The sequence below is a fragment of the Gymnoscopelus microlampas genome (assembly GCF_963454915.1).
Source record: "Gymnoscopelus microlampas genome assembly, chromosome: 7".
Classification (NCBI taxonomy): Eukaryota; Metazoa; Chordata; class Actinopteri; order Myctophiformes; family Myctophidae; genus Gymnoscopelus; species Gymnoscopelus microlampas.
The window spans coordinates 51,207,837-51,229,330 of record NC_139944.1 but is presented as its reverse complement, the minus strand read 5'-3'; the positions used below and the strand labels follow the sequence as shown (position 1 = coordinate 51,229,330).

At 40.0% G+C, this 21,494-nt stretch overlaps 1 protein-coding gene across 2 annotated transcripts; it reads left to right on the top strand.

Moving 5' to 3' along the window:
* Window positions 1-891: 891 nt before the first annotated feature.
* LOC311048149 (inter-alpha-trypsin inhibitor heavy chain H3-like) lies at window positions 892-21,208 on the top strand. Of its 2 annotated transcripts, XR_014601067.1 has the most exons (23): window positions 892-1,032; window positions 2,044-2,079; window positions 2,194-2,217; window positions 2,761-2,915; window positions 3,022-3,126; window positions 3,699-3,861; window positions 5,122-5,232; window positions 5,389-5,517; window positions 5,978-6,094; window positions 6,603-6,771; window positions 7,726-7,851; window positions 9,870-10,051; window positions 11,310-11,495; window positions 12,074-12,213; window positions 15,258-15,418; window positions 16,057-16,083; window positions 16,180-16,263; window positions 17,052-17,165; window positions 17,496-17,697; window positions 18,661-18,836; window positions 19,377-19,488; window positions 20,228-20,683; window positions 21,102-21,208. XR_014601067.1 is itself a non-coding variant. In XM_084061218.1 (22 exons), the coding sequence occupies exons 1-22, from the start codon at window positions 919-921 to the stop codon at window positions 20,364-20,366; spliced, it is 2,772 nt and encodes a 923-aa protein (XP_083917344.1). In that variant the 5' UTR covers window positions 892-918; the 3' UTR covers window positions 20,367-21,069. The 2 variants fall into 2 exon arrangements, 1 of the variants encoding a protein (XP_083917344.1); XM_084061218.1 differs by lacking the exon at window positions 21,102-21,208 and having other exon boundaries at window positions 20,228-21,069.
* The last annotated feature ends 286 nt before the right edge of the window (window positions 21,209-21,494 follow it).

The following is a 21,494-nucleotide window of genomic DNA, read 5'->3' as shown; positions in this document are numbered from 1 at the left end:
AAATGTACCTTATTTGTGTTGCATTGGCAAGTTTTTACTATATGTGAAATTGTATTTGGAAAACATTTCTCTATGAAGGTGTAAATTAATTTGAGGGACTTTTGGGTAGACTGACATACATTTGTTTGTTTGATTGTTTGATTAACATACACGTTTGTTTGATTATGTAATCATAAAGGGATCTGAAAAAGTATATAAGGTTAGCCATCAGCCTATATAGACCTTCTCGTTTTTGTGATACTGATACACATGAATTGTGAATGTAATTCATAAATTATTAATTATTTATTACACAATTTGATTTAGCCTACTGTCGACTACACCACTGGTTCTCAACCTATTCAGACTCCCCAAAAGAATCATGTTTCAACTGGGGACCCCCCACCCTGACGAGCACTTGGAATGTGGGTTTGATCAATTTTGTTTGACCCGGGTCCAGATATTGTGAAAATAGAAAATAGATCAATAAGCTCACAACTCCTCCCTTTGCCGGCGTTGTGAGCTTGTAGATCGGCTATATTCAAAATGTTTGCCTCTGTCGGATATTTGACTTTGGCCAATGTTAGACCAGTTTTTATTTAAAAAAAACATTTTTGAGGTACTAAAAAGGTCTTAAAAGTCCTTAAATTGTCAGTTCACTGTCATCTGGAGGAGACCAGCACAAAATCATGTGGGTGTCCCGACCCACAGGTTGAGAACCACTGGTCTACTACACAATGCACTGCACGGACCGGGACGGTTCACATCCACTTACCGCACGCCCACTTACCAGATATGATGACAACAACCCTCCCTCCCTCCCTCCTCCTCCTCCCTGTGGAGGAAAGAACGTGGGCAGAGACAGAGTAAACAACAAGTTTAGTCCTGCATGCCTCGAATTCTCCCACTTTTCCACAAGCCGAGACACAGCTATCAGCCATGTGTGAGGTGTGGAGCGTTCTGCTGCTGCTATGGGGATGTATGTGCTTTCATCACAGCCCAGCCCACGGAGCTTTGGTCATCTCCCGCAGTGATGATGATCCGCTAACACAGGTAAGGTAACATACTACATACAGTCTGTGGTGGAAAAAGTACTCAAATGTTTTACTTAAGTAAAAGTATCGATACTGCAATGTAGAAGTACTCCGTTACAAGTAAATGTCCGGAATTCAAAATTTACTTGAATAAAAGTACAAAAGTATTGGTATCAAAATGTACCAAAAGTAAAAGTACTAAAATGTTTGAAAATAGCAGATCTACAAGCTCACAACGCGTCGCGATGCGACGCGTTGTGAGCTTGTAGATCGGCTATTTTCAAATAGCCTAGGTATAAAATAGGGCTAAAGATGTATGTTTTATAATGTAATAATTGATAATTGCAAAGTAACTAAAGTTTTCAAATAATTGTAGTGGAGTAAAAGTACAATATTTGCCTCTGAGATGCAGTGGAGTAAAAGTAAAAGTACTGAAAATTGGAAATACTCCAGTAAAGTAAAAATACCACAAAGTTGTACTTAAGTACAGTACTTGAGTACATGTACTTAGTTACTTACACCACTGCATACAGTCTGGATACATTGTAACCCCATGGTCCAGAGTGTTATAGTGAGTTCTCTCTAACGCTCTGCCAGGCACGCTGCTCTGCTCATAGACCGAAAATTCCACTGCCGTGCGAGGTCTCCGTCTTTAGTAAAAATAAACAAAACTATTTTGCCACTCACCGAAACAAAGGCATTTTTGTGTTGTTGAAAGTCTATTCTCCAGGGTGGGAAACGTCTCAGCACCCCACCTTCTCTGTAGAATACACTTTCTGGGCAGAAAGAAAAAAAGTCCGCTAGACAGATTTTTTTTATTTACTCCGCACTGCGCTCTCTACAAATATGGTCAATGGTAATTTATATTGACCAGATCTGTAGAGGACGCAGTGGACTAAATAAAATAACTGGTTGAAAACAGACCTTTCATGAAGTGCATTTTCAAAGCATTCAGCCATGGCAACAACTGGCAAGAATCTGGCATTCTGTTTATATAATAACCTGGTGCACTCTGTCCGTTGTGTTCCAGGAAACAAAAGGGTTTGTAGGTGCCAGGTCAATAAAGGTACGACACAAAACATTTAATAAATCACATCATATTGTGTTGCTGATATCTGAATCTCTTATATATGTATTTACTCATTAATACGTGTGCATGTGCTGTCTATTAATTTCACAGAAAAGGAGTATTAACCATGCAAAGGTAGGCAAACAATAATTATTAATGAAAATGTTTATTGTACACCCTGGAGCATTGGTTCTCAATGTGGGGTCCGGGGACCCCCAGGGGTCCTTGATGATGTAACAAGGGGGCCCCCAGCAAAATTAGTCAATATAGCGTCACAATCATTTCAACCTTTAACTATATTTTATACTTTGGCTATTTTTGAAATTATTTGAAAAATCTTAGCAGTTTGGAAATTTTAGAATAATTTTGAATTTTTAAACATAAATCTTCTATCCCTGGAACAATATTTCTGAGATGGGGGTCCACGGCCAAATACATATAATTTCGGGGTCCTTGACATGAACAAGTTTGAGAACCACTGCCCTGGAGAGCTTCACAAATGTATCAAAAGATCAAATCTCTCTCTCTCTCTCTCTCTCTCTCTCTCTCTCTCTCTCTCTCTCTCTCTCTCTCTCTCTCTCTCTCTCTCTCTCTCTCTCTCTCTCTCTCTCTCTCTCTCTCTCTCTCTCTCTCTCTCTCTCTCTCTCTCTCTCTCTCCCCCCCCCCCCCCCCCCCCAGGTGGAGGTGGACAGTGTTACAGTGGACTGTACCGTAGCGTCTCGTTTCGCTCACACCGTCATGACCTCCACTGCTCTGAACAAGGCCAACTCCTCACAGGAGATCTTCTACGAGGTGGAGCTACCCAAGACCGCCTTCATCACCAACTTCAGCATGTCAGTCAGTTGAAAGGAAATAATATGTTTTGAGAGAACTACTGTACATCATCTTGTGTCTCTCTCCATTTGTGCTAATTTTATTGTTCACTTATTGCTTCCTCAGGGAGATCGATGGTCAGGTGTATGTTGGAGAGGTTAAGGAGAAGGAGAAAGCCAAGAAGCAGTATGACAAAGCTGTCTCATCAGGACAGACTGCTGGACTGGTCAAGTAAGTCTGACTGAAAAGATGAAATTGCTCTGGTGGAGAAAGTATTTTTTTCTTTAAGTAAAAGCGTCAATACTGCAATGTAGAAATACTCTGTTACAAGTAAAAGTCCTGAATAAAAAATAATTTAGTAAAAGTACAATAGTGTATGAAAATGTACTTAAGGTACGTAAAGTAGAAAGTACTCATTATGCAGAATGTCCCGTTTCAAGTTTACAAATGTATAAAATATCTTTTGAAAATAGCCGATTGTAGATCGGCTATATATATATTTTTTAATAATCAAAATCTACAAAGTAACTAGTAACTAAAGTTTTTAAATAATTGTAGTGGAGTAAAAGTACAATATTTGCCTCTGAGATGTAGTGGAGTAGAAGTAAAAGTACTGAAAATTGAAAATACTCCAGTAAAGTAAAAATAGCTCAAAATTGTACTTAAGTACAGTACTTGAGTAAATGTACTTTACACCACTGAGTAAGTCTGACTGAAAAGACAAACCCAAGACACGCAGTGATGGCATGAACGTCATACTATATTACATTAAAGAATGTCCCCATGTCATCTTTCTGTTCCAGAGCCTCCGGAAGAAAAATGGAGAAGTTTTCTGTGTCCGTAAACATCGCTGCCAATAATGGAGTGACTTTTACTCTCATTTACGAGGAGCTTCTTCAGAGGAAACTGGGCCAGTATGAGATTCTGATCCGGGTCACACCCAAACAGCTGGTCCACAAGCTTCAGGTCTGTTATGGAAATAATATATATCCAGTCGAGGTGAAGCTGATAAAGAAATATGATTATTTGTCGAGTCCGACCGCATCAAAAAACAAGCATGTTTCTCTTCAAATTGCTCCTATATCACTCTTATTATACTGCACTTGCCTCCCATTGTCCTCCTAAATCATACATGGGCAACTGGGGGGCCACATGCGGCCCCCACCTTCATTTAATGCGGCCCGCAGCTTAATATCGGATTACTGATATTATATTATTGATTTCAGCTGTTTACAATTCCAAACATGCAAACATGACCCGCTTTAATTACTTCAGTCTATATTACTGGCTCAATGACTAGTCTAACATTTTTATAGTCTTTTTTATGTCCAATGTATTTGTATTTAAGCTCATAAAGTTAACATAAGTATATAGGTAAATGCATTTGAAATGAAATGAAAATGTTACTTTTCAGGATTCCAATTCAAAAATAAAAAATCAGGATTCCAATTCAAAAATAGCAAAAATCTGATCTACAAGCTCAAAGCGTGTCGCAGTGTGACGCGTTTTGAGCTTGTAGATCTGCTATTTTTGCTACTTTTGTGTGACAGAAAGAATGGTGAAGTACGACATTAATTTAAGAAAAAAGTTAAAATACGGAGATAAGAGGTGTCTGCCCAACACTATATGCAATCCCTCTGGAGTGAGTGTGGAAATATAGTGGCCCTCTCCATCATCAAAGTTGCATCACCCCTGTCCTAAATATAGTTTCACAAAAATGTACTTCACCTTCAAGCCTTTATTTCAGTCCTTGCGGTTGTGCCATCGGCCTGCCTTGGGAGAGAGGTATAAAGACACTGAGAAAAGAGAGGAACAAAGGACAAATAAACATGTTTCTTATCAGCTTCACCTCGACTGGATATATATATTATTTCCATAACAACAAGGTTCAACATTCTTTACCCCTCCTCACCTACAAGAGAACCCACAAAGCAAAACCTTCGGTGTTAAATTAACTCTGAAGAAGAGGGTCAGTTTTTACACTCAAATAACACTGAGGATTTTCAAGTGTTGAAGCTGCATTGTAAAGGATTTGTGTGAACGTGAATAGGAAATTGTATGTATCCCTCATATTACAGATCATCTGCCCCAGTAACTCCAGTGTGTGTGTGTGTGTGTGTGTGTGTGTGTGTGTGTGTGTGTGTGTGTGTGTGTGTGTGTGTGTGTGTGTGTGTGTGTGTGTGTGTGTGTGTGTGTGCGCGTGTGCGCGTGCATGCGTGTTTGCAGGTTGTGGCAAATATCTATGAGCCTCAGGGTATTGCATATGTTGATGCCTATGGAACCTTCTTATCCAACGAGCTTCTTCCTGCAGTGGAGAAAACTGTCTCAGATACAAAGGTATAGTAAGGTCATATTCTGTATTATAAGGTCACCCCTCAGTGGTCTGTTTTTTTCTACTGTATTTTTACCATCATTTTGGCTGCTGCATATAAGAATGTGTGTGCATATCCATGTCTTACAAATCACAGATTGATTGCATTTAATTATTTTCAGGCACACATCTCCTTCTCACCGACACTGGAGCAGCAGAGGAAGTGTCCAGGCTGTGATGGAACTCTGATCGATGGAGATTTCATCATCAAGTACGACGTGAAACGGGCCACGAGCCTTGGACACGTTCAGGTCAGTCGGCCATCAGGGTCCCTGGAACAACATATTTTGAGATGGGGGTCCGTGGCCAAATACATGTAATTTTGGGGGTCCTTGACATGAAAAAGTTTGAGAGCCACTGATCTAGAAAACTTTTTTAGATATGTACAGTATTTGGCCGTGGACCCCATCTCAAAATGTTTTGTTCCAGGGACCCCCAGAAGCAAAGATGTGAGTTACAAATGTTAAAGCAAATGTTCATTTAAAAAATATATATATTCAAAGATTTTCACAAGATAAAAAAAAAAAAATGCAGATCTACTGTAAGCTCATAGCACGGCACTAGGTGCCGCGGTATGAGCTTGTAGATCTGCTATTTTTTTGAATAGCCAAATAAATCTTAAAATGACACAGATGCGTTCCTTAACAGATCTGGGTCGTCTTAATGGATTAACTAATGCTTTTTATGTTGATCTTTTCTTTTCCCGTTCAGATTGTGAATGGATACTTCGTCCACTTCTTTGCTCCTCCTGACTTACCCCGAGTTCCAAAGAATGTGGTGTTTGTGATTGACAGGAGTGGGTCTATGTCTGGAACAAAAATGAAACAGGCAAGTTCAAATTCATGGACATTCGTCCATCCGTGTTTGACTCAGAGAATCACCTTGGTCCATATTGAATGCATTTATTATACTGTATGTATGAAGCAATCACTTCATATATGTAGAAAGTGTGTTATTGAGATATATATTATTTATACAAATAATAAATACAATTTCCAACAATTGGAAGATAAAAATAAATAGAAAGATAAAATAAAATAAATTAATAAAAATATTCATGATAATTATTGATGGTGATAGATAAATAGTGATGGTATAAATGTTGCTAGTGATAGAAGATATTGTTAAATATAATTAGTAAAAAGGCATATACAAATTGTTCACGTCTGAAAAACTAATGTAAACCAAAATTATTCTTTTTGTTTCGTCTGTTCTGAAATGATATTTGAAGCTTCGTCATAGTAAAAAAAATCATGACCGAAATAAACTAACTAACAAAAAAACGAACTAACATATATGGACAGTGTGTCCTCTAACCGTTGTAAACTGTTTGCAGACCCAGGACGCCATGGTCGCCATCCTCAAAGACCTCCACGAGGACGACCACTTGGGTCTCGTTCAATTCGACGACAGCGTCCTGACCTGGAAGGAGTCTCTGACCCAGGCCACCAAGCGAAACGTGGCCAAAGCCCTGACGTATGCCAAGAAAATAAAGGCTAAAGGAGGTGAGAAACAGCCCTATTTGTATGTCTAATGGCTCTCTTTTCTTGTTGAGAGGTCAGTTGATTGTGATTTAATCAAATAAAAACTAAGCTATGATGACTAAAACTAAATATATTGACAATTTTGTCAACAAATAAAAACTACACTAAAATGTTAGTGAGGGACTAGTGGAGTAGAGTGGTCTACATGCTCCCCGAGACAACAGTAGGGATTGACAGTGACCAGTATCATCATCATCATCATCTAAGTCCATGGTTCTCAAAGTGGGGTCCGGGGACCCCCAGGGGTCCTTGAGCGGGTTCCAGGGGGTACCCAGATAAATGCTGGATAGTTAGGAACCAAATGTTGCTGTAACTCTGAGAGTTATGGTGGTCCGTGGTCTAATGCAGGGGTTCTCAAAGTGGGGTCCGGGGACCACCAGGGCCCTACATCCATCAGCTATTTTCAAAAAAATCTTGACATTCTTTGAAAATGTTTGAATATTTTTGACATTTTTAACTTTAATCTTGGATGGGGGTCCTTGGTACAAAATCTTTTCAGATGGGGGTCCGTGGCCAAATACACATTAATTTAGGGGTACTTGACCTGAAAAAGTTTGAGAACCACTGATCTAAGTGACCTATCTCTAAGGGAGAGGCCGGTCACCCGTCTGAGAAAATTGTCCGCTTGTATCTGCGATCTTATTCTTTCGGTCATGACCCACACTTCATGACCATAGGTGAGAGTAGGAAAGAAGATTGCTCGGTATATATCGAGAGCTTTGTGCAATACCGCTCCTGCTGCTCTGATTCTCAAGCTTATCCCGAGATACTTAAACTCCACGGGGGCAAAGTCTCGTTCCCTATTTTGTAAATGCCTACCATATTGTACTTGTACTTATATATACTGTACAAGTCTCCCCCTCGTGTAACTTGACTGATAACATGACTAAGATCAAATCTACAATTACCTTCCAGGGACCGATATCAACGATGCAGTGTTGACTGCTGTAAAAATGCTGGTGAAGGACAGACAAGACCAGAAGCTTCCAGAGAGGAGTGCGGACATGATCATTTTACTGACTGATGGATTACCCAATAGCGGTGAGCTCAACTCTCTTGTATAGTCCACTTGCTATGGTCCAATTTTGAACCCCTAGTGTTCATTTTGGTGTAAAAAGAATCAATCAAAATCAGATCCAGGGCTACTATCTGTGACCTCATTAAATATGCAATGGCTCATAATGATAATTATTTAGGACAAAAATGGGAACTCTGCATATCTTAGTTTCAAACTGGTGGATTTGAGCAATACTTGACATGTCAACTACAAGATCAAACAAGCCAGTTCACCTTGGCTGCAAAAAAAAGGGTAAGTTGGGCAATTATTGTAATCCTTCTATAAATTCACAAAAAAACAAAAGCAGTTGAGGCAGCTTTTAGTCATTATGGCACATTCTGCCATAAAACAGCCTTTTATTTAACCCATTAACCCGACATCTAAAAATATCTTCTAAATCCTAACAGTATTCTGAAAAACTTATGTTTCTATGTCAGTGGTTCTCAAACCTTTCCGTGTCAACGACCCCCCCAAATGTATATGCGCCTACCCCCATCTCAAAACATTTTGATCCAGGGACCCCCAGAGGCAAAGATTTGCACACATTTTCACAATGAATTCAGGGAATGGATCGTCTTGGGACACGCATATGTTTTTTGATTGATTGAATACTTTTATCAGACAGAAATGTAAACAACAGCACGAGGTACAGTCAGACACCATTAGAGCTAAAAGGATAACATGAAAAAGTCCTGGGGACTTGTTTCTGTGTTCAGAGTGGGTCTGTGGGTCTGGGACACTAAATAAATGTGTTTCTGTGTTCAGAGTGGGTCTGTGGGTCTGGGACACTAAATAAAGATGTTCTGGGAACATAAGAGTTCTGTAAACAGGAAACCAACAATGACATCACAGTGAGTCCCACATGTCGATGGTTGAGCAGAAGGATGATGCTCTTACGCAATACAAACAATACTCGCTGACAAGTTCACATTTATTATGATTTCTGACGGTGAGCAAACTTAACCCATTCAAGCCGGGAAAGCGTCACTTTATCCATGTTTTTTATACTTTGGCTATTCCAAATTCTCGAACGTTTGTGCAAATATTTGAATATTTATATTATTTTTTAAAGGCAACATTTTTTACTCCAATCTTTGCTTCTGGGGGGTCCCTATTACAAAATATTTTGAGATGGGGGTCGGCGGCCAAATACATTTGATTTTGGGGGTCCTTGAAATGAAAAGGTTTGAGCACCACTGATATAGAAACAATAGTTTTTCAGAAAACTGTTAGGATTTAGAAGACATTTGTAGAATCCCCAGAAGCAAAGACTTGAGTTACAAATGTTCGCTGTAAAAATATATATATTCAAAGATTTGCAAAAAAAATCACGATTACAAACAAAAAGGCAGATCTACAAGCTCATAGCGCTGCACTCGGTGCCACGCTATGAGATTGTAGATCTGCTATTTTTGAAAAGCCAAAGAAATCTAAAATGGATTAACCATTTCTATTTTATTCTTTGTATTCTGAATTTGTCTTCAAGTGCCATTTTATGCCTCATGTAAAGCACTTTGAATTGCCTTTTGTGTATAAATTGTGCTATGCAAATATACTTCCATTTCCTTGCATTGTCTAATTGGGGTCTTCAACAGGGGGTCCGGGACACCTAGGGGGTCCTCAGAGCTACTCTAGGGGGTCCGCCAAAAAATCTTTGTGTGATAGGATTTCGTTTTTTTACATTAACCACTTGAACCCTAGAATTCCCTTTCTGAGGGGGAACATTAGCCGAAAATAGCAGATCTACAAGCTCTCAATGCCTCGCAGCGCTAGGCGTTGAGAGCTTGTAGATCTGCTATTTTTGGCAAAGAGGCTATAGGTGTAGAGGGAAAAAAGAGCAGACTAAGTTAAAAAAAAAGGTTAATCTGAAACACAATTTTATACAATATAGAGTAGGGGTCCCTGCTTCATCTCTCTCTCAGCTAGGGGGTCCTTGGCCTGAAAACGTTGAAGACCCCTGGTCTAATACCTTTTTATTGTATGTGTGCACATATACATGCAGGAGAGTCCCGCCTCCCAAAGATCCAGGAAAATGTGCGTGGTGCTGTTGACGGGAAAATGTCTCTCTTCTGTCTGGGCTTTGGAGACAACGTGGATTACTCCTTTCTGGACGTGATGGCCAAACAAAACAAGGGACTGGCCCGCAGAATCTACGAGGCCTCGGACGCAAGCATCCAACTCCAGGTGGCGTTAATGAGACCCATTCCTCAATTTTGATAGTTCACCCTCAAAATGACTTTTTTTTGTTTTTGTCTCATTCCTAAGCCAATAATTTGATGACCGGCATCCGTTCCGGAAAAAGACACAAAGTGTGTCCCTTGTGTCTCCTACCGGAACCGCCGCCTACCGGTCCGCTGGTCATCAAGATATTGGATTAGGAATGCGACAAAAACAAAAGAATGTCCATGAATGTCCATGGGGTGACTAATCGATAGAAAAAAAAAATGTTTTTGGGGTGAACTATCCCTTTAACCATTTATGCCTGACACGAAATTACATCATGACATCAAAATTGATCTACAAGCTCACAGCGCATCGGAACGCGCTGTGATCGCATTGTGACCTTGTAGATCTGCTATTTTCTCTGTGCAACACTGGTGCATGACGTGTATGTATCTATAACGACATGCTCAAAATGGGGACTCCATGGGGTTAATATGGTAATTTAATAGCAAGCAGAGTGGTCATGCAGTTAGTTATGTGTCTGCCCTTACAAAGTATAAAAAGGTGCTCCTCTAAGTGCAGATCTCTGCCTGTCAGTTGTGGGTAGAGCAGTAAAAGAGTAATTCAATATTCAAATATTCGACTATCAAACCACTATTCGACCACTGTACATCAAAGTCGATTATTAGAAAAAAAAAAGAAAAAGAAAAAGAGATTCGATTTTTTTTTCAGTGGCTTTTCTACAGCAGACATGCAGCTGTGAGCTCTGGTGTTGGTAGTTTTCCTAATCCATTCATGGTTGATTGTTGTCAAATCATTTCATACTGTATGTGAGTAGGGCCGTCACCTAAAAGTCGACGCGTCGGGCGAGGAGCCTGACGTCGACTCGCATTTCTTGAGTCGAGTCGTCAATGGCCATTGGCCAATTTTTTTTACATTTTAATAATCAAATCGATTAATCGTATATTCGCATACTTATAGGTCAAATAAGTCGAATGCTAAAAATCGCTATTCGTGAATGCCCTAGTTGTGGGGTGAGGCCCGGCAGGACACGAGGAATCTGCGGGTGTAGATAAAGTTCCCAAGTTTGCGCGTTTGCAGCTGTCAGACTGTTTATTGTATTGAGCAATGAGTCGGCAGCTCAGGTTAGTCTGATGACACCCCACAAGGGGAAAAAACTAAACAAAAAACAGCTGTTGCTTATGGACTTGATTGACATTTTGCATGTCGGTGTACAATGACATTATCGTTCTGGTTTTCTGTGTGTGTTGTGTTCCAGGGTTTCTATGAGGAGGTGGCCAGTACTCTACTCTTAGAGGTGGACCTGCGTTACCCTGACAACACCGTGGATTCGCTGACCAACAGCCACTTCACTCAGCTGTTCAACGGCTCAGAGATCGTGGTGGCTGGACGACTGAGTGACAATGACATGGATAACTTCATGGTGGAAGTGTTTGCCAAGGGGGTGAGACAGAGGAGGAGTGTCTTACTCAACTCTTTGACTGCCAATGACGAGATTTCTCGTCAGATTTTGCTATGGCCCACACGGCCAATGACGAGAATGACAAGATTTTGTGTTTTCAGTGGTTTTCCACTAGATGGCGCTGTTCGCTCCCCAATGGGTCAACGTTTGGCTCCCTGTGAAGGAGAGAAGCAGCGGGTCACGTGATCACAAAAAAAACTGCCCGTTCTCTTGTTATTCGATTTGGGAGAATGACTTTTCCTCTGTTTGTGTTGCTTTTTGGCGAAAACAACCTACATTCAACTGCCCACAACTATGGAACGGATGACCGCGGTGGCTAGCCCCTCCCCCCCCCCCCCCCCCCCGAGTCTACGAGACTCAGATACGTCTTTTAAAGCGATTTTAAAGTTAGTGAAAACACTTGAAAATCGCTGGCAGCGGCGTGGCAAATTATGTTTTATTTCTGGTAGTCAAAGAGTTAAGCTGAAAAAGTATCGCTCACCCATGATGACACCCATTAGACCATACGTGAAACAATGGTCTTGGTATTAGTGTTAAAAAGCTGCTTTCTCTTTCTCCAGTCTCAGGACGACTTCCAGGTAGAGGGCCAGGCCACCGCTGTAGATTGGAACGTCGTCTACCCAGAGAAGGAGTACATCTTTGAGGACTTCACAGAACGCATGTGGGCCTACATCACCATCCAACAGCTACTGGAGCAGAGGTCTGTTTGAACTTCCTCCTGAAGACAAATATTATTGATTTTTGGCATTCAAATGAAATGGCAGTTTTGGGAAGAAATCTTGCCCTCAAAGCCTAATAGAATCACTTAAGGAAACAAGACAGGAAATGGCGGAGGGGAGTTTTCACTCTACTTCATTGTTATTTACCTCATTGTTGACATGGATATATTTTCACGTTTTAGCTATTTTGGAAACTTTCTGTAAATAACATTTGCGCGCTATGATGACATGCCCAAGATAGGGACGCCAGCCAGGTGGTTAAATTCGGCATGTATGTGAATCGTCCTCGACTAAAACTATGACGAAAAAATGTTGGTCAACTACCTTTTTTAACTGACTAAATATAGTGAAAATGTTAGGGAGGGACGAGTGGAGAAGAGATCCAGTAGAACAAAAAGACAAGTCATTTTATGTTTGGTTGCGACACGTTGTGAGCTTGTAGATCGGCTATTTTCAGCATACTGTAAAAAAATGTAAAATCAGCCATTACGACGCCATCAAGGCACCACCAAAATACATTTTAGTCGACTAAATCAACTGTAAATTTAGTTGACTATAATCTCATGATATTTAGTCGACTAAAACTAGAATAAAACATTTCAGATTACTAAAATATGACTAAAACTAAATTGAATTTTATTCAAAAGACTATGACTAAAACTGAACCAAAAAATGTGCTGTCAAAATCAACACTGCCATAAACTGTACAGCAATGCATCTAAAGTTTCCTGTAGCATGCTATTCTGTGTGTCTAACAGTGGTGGAAAGTAACTAAGTAGATGTACTCAAGTACAATTTTGAGGTATTTGTACTTTACTCAAGTATTTCCAATTTCCAATACTTTTACTTCTACTCCACTACATTACATCTTAGAGGCAAAAATGTGTGCTTTTACTCCACCACAATTATTTGAAAACTTAAGTCAATAGTTACTTTACGTTTAGCTACTTTATTCTGATTATTATTACAAAACATACAGTAACCACTATATCTGCCATTTGAAAATAGCCGATCTACAAGTTCACAATGCGTCGCAATGCGACGCATTGTGAGCTTGTAGATCTGCTATTTTCAAAAGATTTGTATACAATTGAAAACTTAAAATGGGACATTTTGAATAATGAGTCCTTTAAGTATATTTTCATGCAAATACTTTCATACTTTTACTCAAGTACATTTTGAATGTATTTCTACATTGCAGCATTGATACATTTACTTAAGTAAAACATTTGAGTACTTTTTCCACCACTGTCTACATTTGAAGCCAGCACTCGCTGCAGAGTTGTTTGAAGATGGTCTACGAACACAGCCAGAGGCTAAGAGAAGGAAGCAGGAAGCATTATTCTGGATAATGCCTAACGTTGAAATTCAAAGTGCCGGGACTATTGGACGTTACCTAGAAAACAGATGGGGTCAATAATAACATGGAGAGCACAGCAGGCACGGGTTTGAGGAGATAAATGGACACAGAAAGGAAGTGAATATATTAATAAATAAGAGGCATTTGAGTAAAATTTGAGAGACAGTTTTATGATTCTTTTTTTGGATTTGTGATACATTTTCCGATGTGAGTTAGATCTTGTCTACTTAACTAGCATTTACTTTTTAACCCATTAAAACCAGAAAAGCATCTGTATCATTTTAGATTTTAGCTATGTATATATATAGCAACATAAGTTTTTCAGAAAACTCTTAGGATTTAGAAGTGGTTTACAACAGTGGTTCTCAAAAATAGCAGATATACAAGCTTTGTGCCACACTGAGAGCTTGTACAGTACATCTGCTATTTATTTTTTTTAAATCTTGAATAATTGTGACATTTTAACTCATCCACTGCCACTGACGTAATTGACGTAATTAACCAATACTGCCACTGACGTAAAAAACGTAAAAAATGTTTTTTTCAATTTCTTTTTATTTTTTTCCAAATTTGACCCAAAGACCAAGGAGATATGATTTTTCGAAGATCTAGACTCCCATCCACTTCCTTGTTAACTTAAAACTTAAAACTTCTGTATCTCGGCTCCTGAGTACTTTTTTTTTTTCAATGAAAAATCTCTGGCAGTGGGCAAACGCAAAAAAAAAAAGTTCTGGCAGTGAATGAGTTAAGATGGGAGGGGGGGGGGGGGGGTGTCCGCGGCCAGATACATATCATTTTGGGGCTCCTTGGCACGAAAAAGTTTGAGAACTACTGGTTTAGAAGGTATTAATGGAACGCTGTTCTGCAGTCTGTCAGGGATGACAACTCCCTCCACCTGGCCAGCCTCCTCTCTTGGGCCATCTAAGAGTTAAATGTATGTTTCTGTCTGTGGATTGTAGGATGTTATATCTGTGTGTTATCTCAACTAATGCCCTTGAAGGTGTTCAGTGTTATGTTCATGCATCTTATCTTATGCTCTGCTTCAGGGGGTTAGAGTGATCTCAGATTATGTGTCATACTTGCGCAAACAATCTGTAGTTTCACAGGAGCAGAGTCACAGCGCCAAACTGAATGCAATGTCATTGCAATAAATAGTTAATCCTTTTTTTTTATTTTAGGGAATACATTTTTTATACCACGCTTTTTTGTAACCCATTGCTTTCACCCAGTGCCAATTGCCTAAACCACTGGTTTTCAACCAGTGGTCCGGGGACCATCAGTGGTCCTTGAGGGGTTTCCAGGGGGTCCCCAGCCAAATTAATAATTAGGAACCAAATTGACCCTTATATGTCTGTAACTCTGAGAGTGTACAAATGGAACCAAATGGACCCTAACGGGTCCATTTGGTTCCATTTGTACACTCTCAGAGTTAAATGAACACTGATGATGATACTACTGTGTAGATTGGTACCCCCAAGGGATTAAAATGGTTGAGTTCCTGGCATATCTTTTCAAATAGGGGTCCGTGGGCTAATGTGTGTCGATTTGGGGGTCCTTGACGCGAAAAAGGTTGAAAACCACTGGCCTAAACTGTAACCCTGGGCAAATTGTCAACTTGTCACACTATGGCTTAATCAATGTATAATTTTCTGTTTACTTTCTCAGTGAGATTGGCACTGAACCGGAGAAAAGCAACGCCACGGCCAAGGCTCTGGACATGTCCCTGAAATACGGTTTTGTCACCCCTCTGACCTCCCTGGTGGTCACCAAGCCGGACCGCGAGGACGGCCCCAGCGGTCCCCTCATCGCTGAGAAACTGACTGAAGGTAGAGCAGTGTTGATTTTGACAGCAAATTTTTATTTTGTTTTAGTCATAGCCTTTATGAATAAAATTCCATTTAGTTTTAGTCATATTTTAGTCATATGAAATGTTTTACTGTTAGTCTAGTTTTAGTCGACTAAATATCATAAGATTATAGTCGACTAAATCTACAGTTGATTTAGTCGACTAAAATGTATATTGGCGGTGCCTTGATGGCGTCGTAATGGCTGATTTTACACTTGGTTGCATGCTGAAAATAGACGATCTACAAGCTTGTAGATCTGCTATGTTCAGAGCGCAACACCTGAGCGCAACCAAACATACTTGTCTTAGTTCTACTGGATCTCTTCTCCACTAGTCCCTCACTAAAATTTTAGTCTAGTTTTTATTTGTTGACGAAATTGTCAATATATTTAGTCTTAGTTTCAGTCATCATAGCCTAGTTTTTATTTTGTTTTTATTTTGTTTTAGTCAGTGAAAAAAGGTAGTCGACCAACATTTTTTGTCATAGTATTAGTCGACGAAATCAACACTGAGGTAGAGGAGAGGGTTTAGAGTATGTTACCGTCTGTTTTACTGATTTGTGGCAATCATTCTCTCTTATTTTGTTTAATGGTTTTCCCTGCTTTCACTGTTTGACAGACCAACGACAGAAAGCACAGAGGAAGGGTACGTGAGTGTCAACAGTTCTATCCTACTGGATAATGTACTCATAATGTTTGCTCAAGATGTTTTAAGAAAAGATCATTGTTTTTATCCTTTCAGTGGCAGGCTCCCCAAGGACCTTCAGTAGTCACACCTCCCATAAACGTCTTCAGAGCCCCCATTCCAGTGCTGCTAGTCAATCTGGTAAGCTGTTATTAAATATACATTTTTGCATCACACAATGTCCTTAAAATCCCTAATTAAATATGCATAATATCTCATATGAATGAAGGAAGAATCTTCAAATACATAATGCATATATATCCATATATATATACACACACACACACACACACACACACACACACACACACACACACACACACACACACACACACACACACACACATTGGTTTATCTGCACATGTAGAGGATTGTACCCATGTTCTCCAAAGTCATACCAGTATTATGAGGTATTACCATTTATTCTCTTATCCCATATTACTACTGTATAACAATGTCTTCAAGCTGTTTAGCCAACCATACAGTATGCTAAATGACTAAGATTTCCATTTATTTTTTTACTGTGATATTATTTGAAGTAAGTAGGTCAGAGTGACTTATTGTCGGTATCAGCTGATAAAAATCACACCCTGTGTGAAGAGAGTGGTGCCTTTGATGAGCCCTGTATTGGTATTGATGTTGTCATCAATGTTTGTTTATTGGACAGACATACATACATACGGACACACGGACAAAGTCAGATATAGGAGTGGTTGGCACCACTCAACAAGGGTGTCTTTAATCTTTTCACACTGTGGCTAGGTTGTCCTAGATGAGTGTTGCACATTTAAACTAGAAATAGTTTCTAAATCTTGACACAATGTACATTCTTCACAGTTTCTGAATGTAGTTCTAGATCAAGATTGTATTTCAATATAGTCTAGTTGATTTTTCATGACTTTATTCTGATGTTGATAATACCTGCTCAGTGGATGGAGATCCACACTTCATGATAGAGCTTCCAGAGCAGGAAGACGCCCTGTGCTTTGACATCAACCACACACCGGGGACCGTCTTCAACCTGGTCAGAGACTCAACCTCAGGTGAGGCTGGAGCCCTGCCCAACATTATTTTCGTCAGAATAGGCAAACATTATTTTGGCTGAAATAGCAGATCTACAAGCTCACAATGTATCAATGTTGAAACGGTCGAAATGAATGTTAATGATAGAGTTAAGTAGGAGCTTCATTTGATGGCAAAACGAATGGCAAACATGCCACACCATACATTTTACGATTGCTTAGTCAGTAGTTTTTTGTGATTTTAGAGGTCACAAAAACATTTACGTTTACATTTTTGTCGTGAAAAATGTCTTCTCTCAATTTCTCATCATTTGTTAGCCTAAGATCTCAAGCCTTACATTGTTTGCACAGGTTTTTGGGTCAATGGCGAAATTATTGGCAAGAAGAAAGTTGCCCCCGATGGTAAAACCAACACCTACTTTGGGCGTTTCGGCATCGTTCACCGGACCCTGGGGGTGAGACTGGAGGTGACCACTGAAGACATCTCTGTGTCACAAGATGGCCAACGTGTCACGTTGCTCTGGTCTGATACAGCTGCCCTGCACGGACCCAAGTAAAACACTGATTTTTCATTATCTAGAAATGATAGTGATCTTTGAATATATATATATTTTTTTGAAAGCGAACATTTGGTCCGCTGCCAAATACATATCATTTTGGGGGCCCTTGACATGAAAAAAAAACTTTAAAAAAAACTGTTTAGAAGACATTTGTACTGTCGCCTCACAGCTAGAAGGTCCTGGGTTTGATTCCCGCCGGGGACGCTGTGGGCTCTGGGGGCGTGTCTTCTCCTCCGTGTCATCAGCGCGAGCGCCCATACCCTAGGTGGGGTTGGCCAAAGGGCCTACTCTGTGTGGAGTTTGCATGTTCTCCCCATGTCTCTCAGGGTAGTTAATACCCTCACAAAAACATGTAGTAATCCTGGTCGCTATATCGCCTCCCCCATGATGGAGGGGAAGGGAACTGGTTGTAATAACGTGTTCCTTCCACACGCTACATGTCCTACCGGGGAAACTCCCCCCTGTCAGGTGACCAGAAGGTCAGTTGGCTCTCATGCATTGAAGGAGGCATGAGCTCGGCCCTGGGCTCCCTTGGCTGGTGGGGGGAGTGTAGCGTTCAGGATAACTTAGAAAATTGACACCGGGTGAAAAAAGGGTTACAAAATCATGGGATAAAAATTTTGAAGAAAATAAAAAAGAAGACATTTGTAGAATCCCCAGAAGCAAAGATTTGAGTTAAAAATGTTCGCTTTAAAAATATATATTTTCTAAGATTTGCACACATTTTAATTTTCATGATCATGAAAACATAGCAGATCTACAAAATCGTGGCACTCAGAGCCGTGCTATGTAAATAAATAGATAAATGCAGCTCTCACTGATAAGATTTATGAAAGGTAGAATTTCCGTGTGAATATAGTTTCTAGCGAACTCGTAATTCTTTTGAGCATTTTGCTGAATGAACTTCCCAGATGGTGCATTACATTCACACACACCCTCTTCTCTCTGTGATCCAGCATGAACCTAAATCTGACCAAGCACTGCGCTCTGACAGTGACTCTGAAGGACTCGGTCAAGTTTAAGGTTGTCCTGCACACCAGGGTGTGGAAGAAGCTCCGTTACAGACAGGACTACCTGGGGTTCTACACCCTGGACGCTCACCTCCTGTCCCAGGACGTTCACGGCCTGCTAGGTACAACTCTCAACACCAGGGGGCAGGAGTAGGCTATTTATAAACAGGCCAGGAAGTGGATCATTTATGTCCCGCATGCTAATCATTTGCATAATCTGTTGTATTTTTGTGGTATGAATTTGGTATGAAGAATTGATTTTTAAAGTATTATTACAAGGCAGAATAATAACTTTGTAGATTTTAATTATTACAAAACATACATTTACCACTTCAGCCCTATTTAAACTTTGGCTATTTGGAAAATAGCCGATCTACAAGCTCACAAGGCGCCGCGCGTTGCGCGCTTGTAGATCTGCTATTTTCAAAAGATTTTAATACATTTCATACATATGATATGTATGAAAGTATATTTTGATGCCAATACTTTTGTACTTTTACTCAAGTAAATTTTGAATTCTGGACTTTTACTTGTAACAGAGTATTTCTATATTGCAGTATTGATACTTTTACTTAAGTAAAACATTTGAGTACTTTTTCCCACCACTACCAGGTCTCACTGGTACAGTATAAGAATATAATGGGTCTTTTTTTTCCGTCCAGGTCAGTTTTACCATGGGGTTGAGTTTGAGGTGGGAGACCTGCGTCCAGGAGAGGTCCCTGAGAAACCTGATGCCACCATGTATGTGAAGGGACAGCAGCTCAATGTGACCAGGTACACATGAACAGATGTACACACACCCATGTACCTGTCAAACTACTTCAAAAATGTCAATGACATCCACAATCACAACACCAGAGGGAGCTCCACAAATCAGGTTCAACCCAGATTTGGCTCTAACAAGGGATTACATTTTGTTCTACTGATATGCCAGCAACATGTGAAATGTCCTACCCACAGTTAAAACATGTGAATCATGATCTAAATTAAAAAGGGCACTTACGGGCTTCAATTCAGAACTGGCCCCAGTCAAAGCCTGTTGATGTTTGAGAAACGCTGATGTAGACACGTCATCATCAGGGACGTGCCCTCTTGACCAGAAGTGCCCTTTTGAAAAAAAGACAAAAAAAAGTTTTGTTTTTTTTTCAGTTTACAGCAGGGGTCTTCAACAGGGGGTCCGGGACCCCTAGGGGGTCCTCAGAGTTACAACAGGGGGTCCGCCAAATCTTTATGTGATATGATTTTTCTTTTTACCATAACCACTCGAAACCTAGCATCCCTTTTCTGAGGAGAACTTTAGCCAAAATGGGCTTGTAGATCGGCTATTTTTGGCAAAGAGGTATAGGTGAAGAGGGAAAAAAGACCAGACCAAGTAAACAAAAAAAAGTATAATTTACTTGAGCACCTGCCCCTCAAAATGTCTGGGCACGCCACTGGTCATCATGATTAACTAAAAGCGCAGTAGAAATAACACACACTCTTCATGTTTCTCTGTCCTTCCTATATCCAACAGACACTATGAGAGGGACTTCCACCGGGATGTGAAGAATGGAGTAAATGTTCCCTGCTGGTTCATTCACAGTAATGGAACAGGCCTCATAGATGGAGACGCCTCAGCCTACATCGTGTCAGGCCTGTTCAACACAATCTGAGGCTGGTTTATTATTAACCACTATTTTTATACTTTGGCATTTCAAAAATAGCCGACCTACAAGATCACAATGCGTCGCTTCGCATCGCAATGCTGTGAGCTTGTAGATCCATATTTGTCGAAAACGTTTGAAAAAAATCAATAGTTCCTGTATGAGTTCTCTCTCCTGATTGGATTAAATTGGTATCCCGAGTCCGACATGAACATTTATTTTCGGAGAGACGGGGAGACTCCTTTTACTGAACAAACACTGTATAGCAATGATTACTAGAGGTATATAGAGCTATTTAACATTTATTTTAAAGATGCAGTGCCATAGTTTTGAGCCTTTTCTGGTTTTCACGTGACAGTTAACATTACTCTAATAGACCTCCAGGTGTTGTTATAATGTGCAAATTTGCCTTCCCTGTGTACTTTTGGTTTCTTCCTGAAAGCTGAAAGCCTCTGAGTCAAAATGCCCATTGGAAATACCCTGTTTTGATGACATCACAATAACAGGGGACGGCCTACCACAACTCACTTAACATTGTGGGGTGTGGCTAACTCAGATAGAATACCACCCACCTGACAACCACGCATACATAATGACCTGGTGGGTGACCTGACGTAATTTTAGCCATTTCTGTACACTTTTTGGGGAAAATTATTTCTCCTAGTATAATCATAATACCTGATCATCATTTTTTAGGCGGAAAAGAAATCATGGCACTGCATCTTTAACCCCCAAAAAAAGAAGGGGGGAAAAAGATATACTGTATATCACTTACAGCACCTTTCAAAAAAAGCGAGAGCATATAGTATCAATGCTATAGTCCTTAATGGTGCGGGTCTGGTTCATTATTGTGGTGAAACACCAAATAATATGATATTGTTGGCAATACGTATATGATGGACCATCATCACTAAGCTACTTTTAACCACAACAAACATATTAACATCTAGGTGAGTTTTCAAACTATAGAATAAATACACAAACACTACACTGCAAATTCCTGGGTGTTAGTTCAACTCAGAGATGGTAAAAACGGACCCTTTTGGGTCAATCTCTACGTGCTCAGGCTTTTACAGTGTACATATTGTAGGCTATATTTTACATACACTGGTCAAGGCTTGTTATGTCACTGACTGT

Bases quoted from the DNA above. Each gene is read 5' to 3' on its own strand.
- LOC311048149 (XM_084061218.1), top strand. From the start codon at position 919: ATGTGTGAGGTGTGGAGCGTTCTGCTGCTGCTATGGGGATGTATGTGC. The intron at 5,518-5,977 runs GTCAGTCGGCCA...TTTCCCGTTCAG, and splicing joins CGAGCCTTGGACACGTTCAG to ATTGTGAATGGATACTTCGT. The intron at 16,264-17,051 runs GTAAGCTGTTAT...ATACCTGCTCAG, and splicing joins CAGTGCTGCTAGTCAATCTG to TGGATGGAGATCCACACTTC.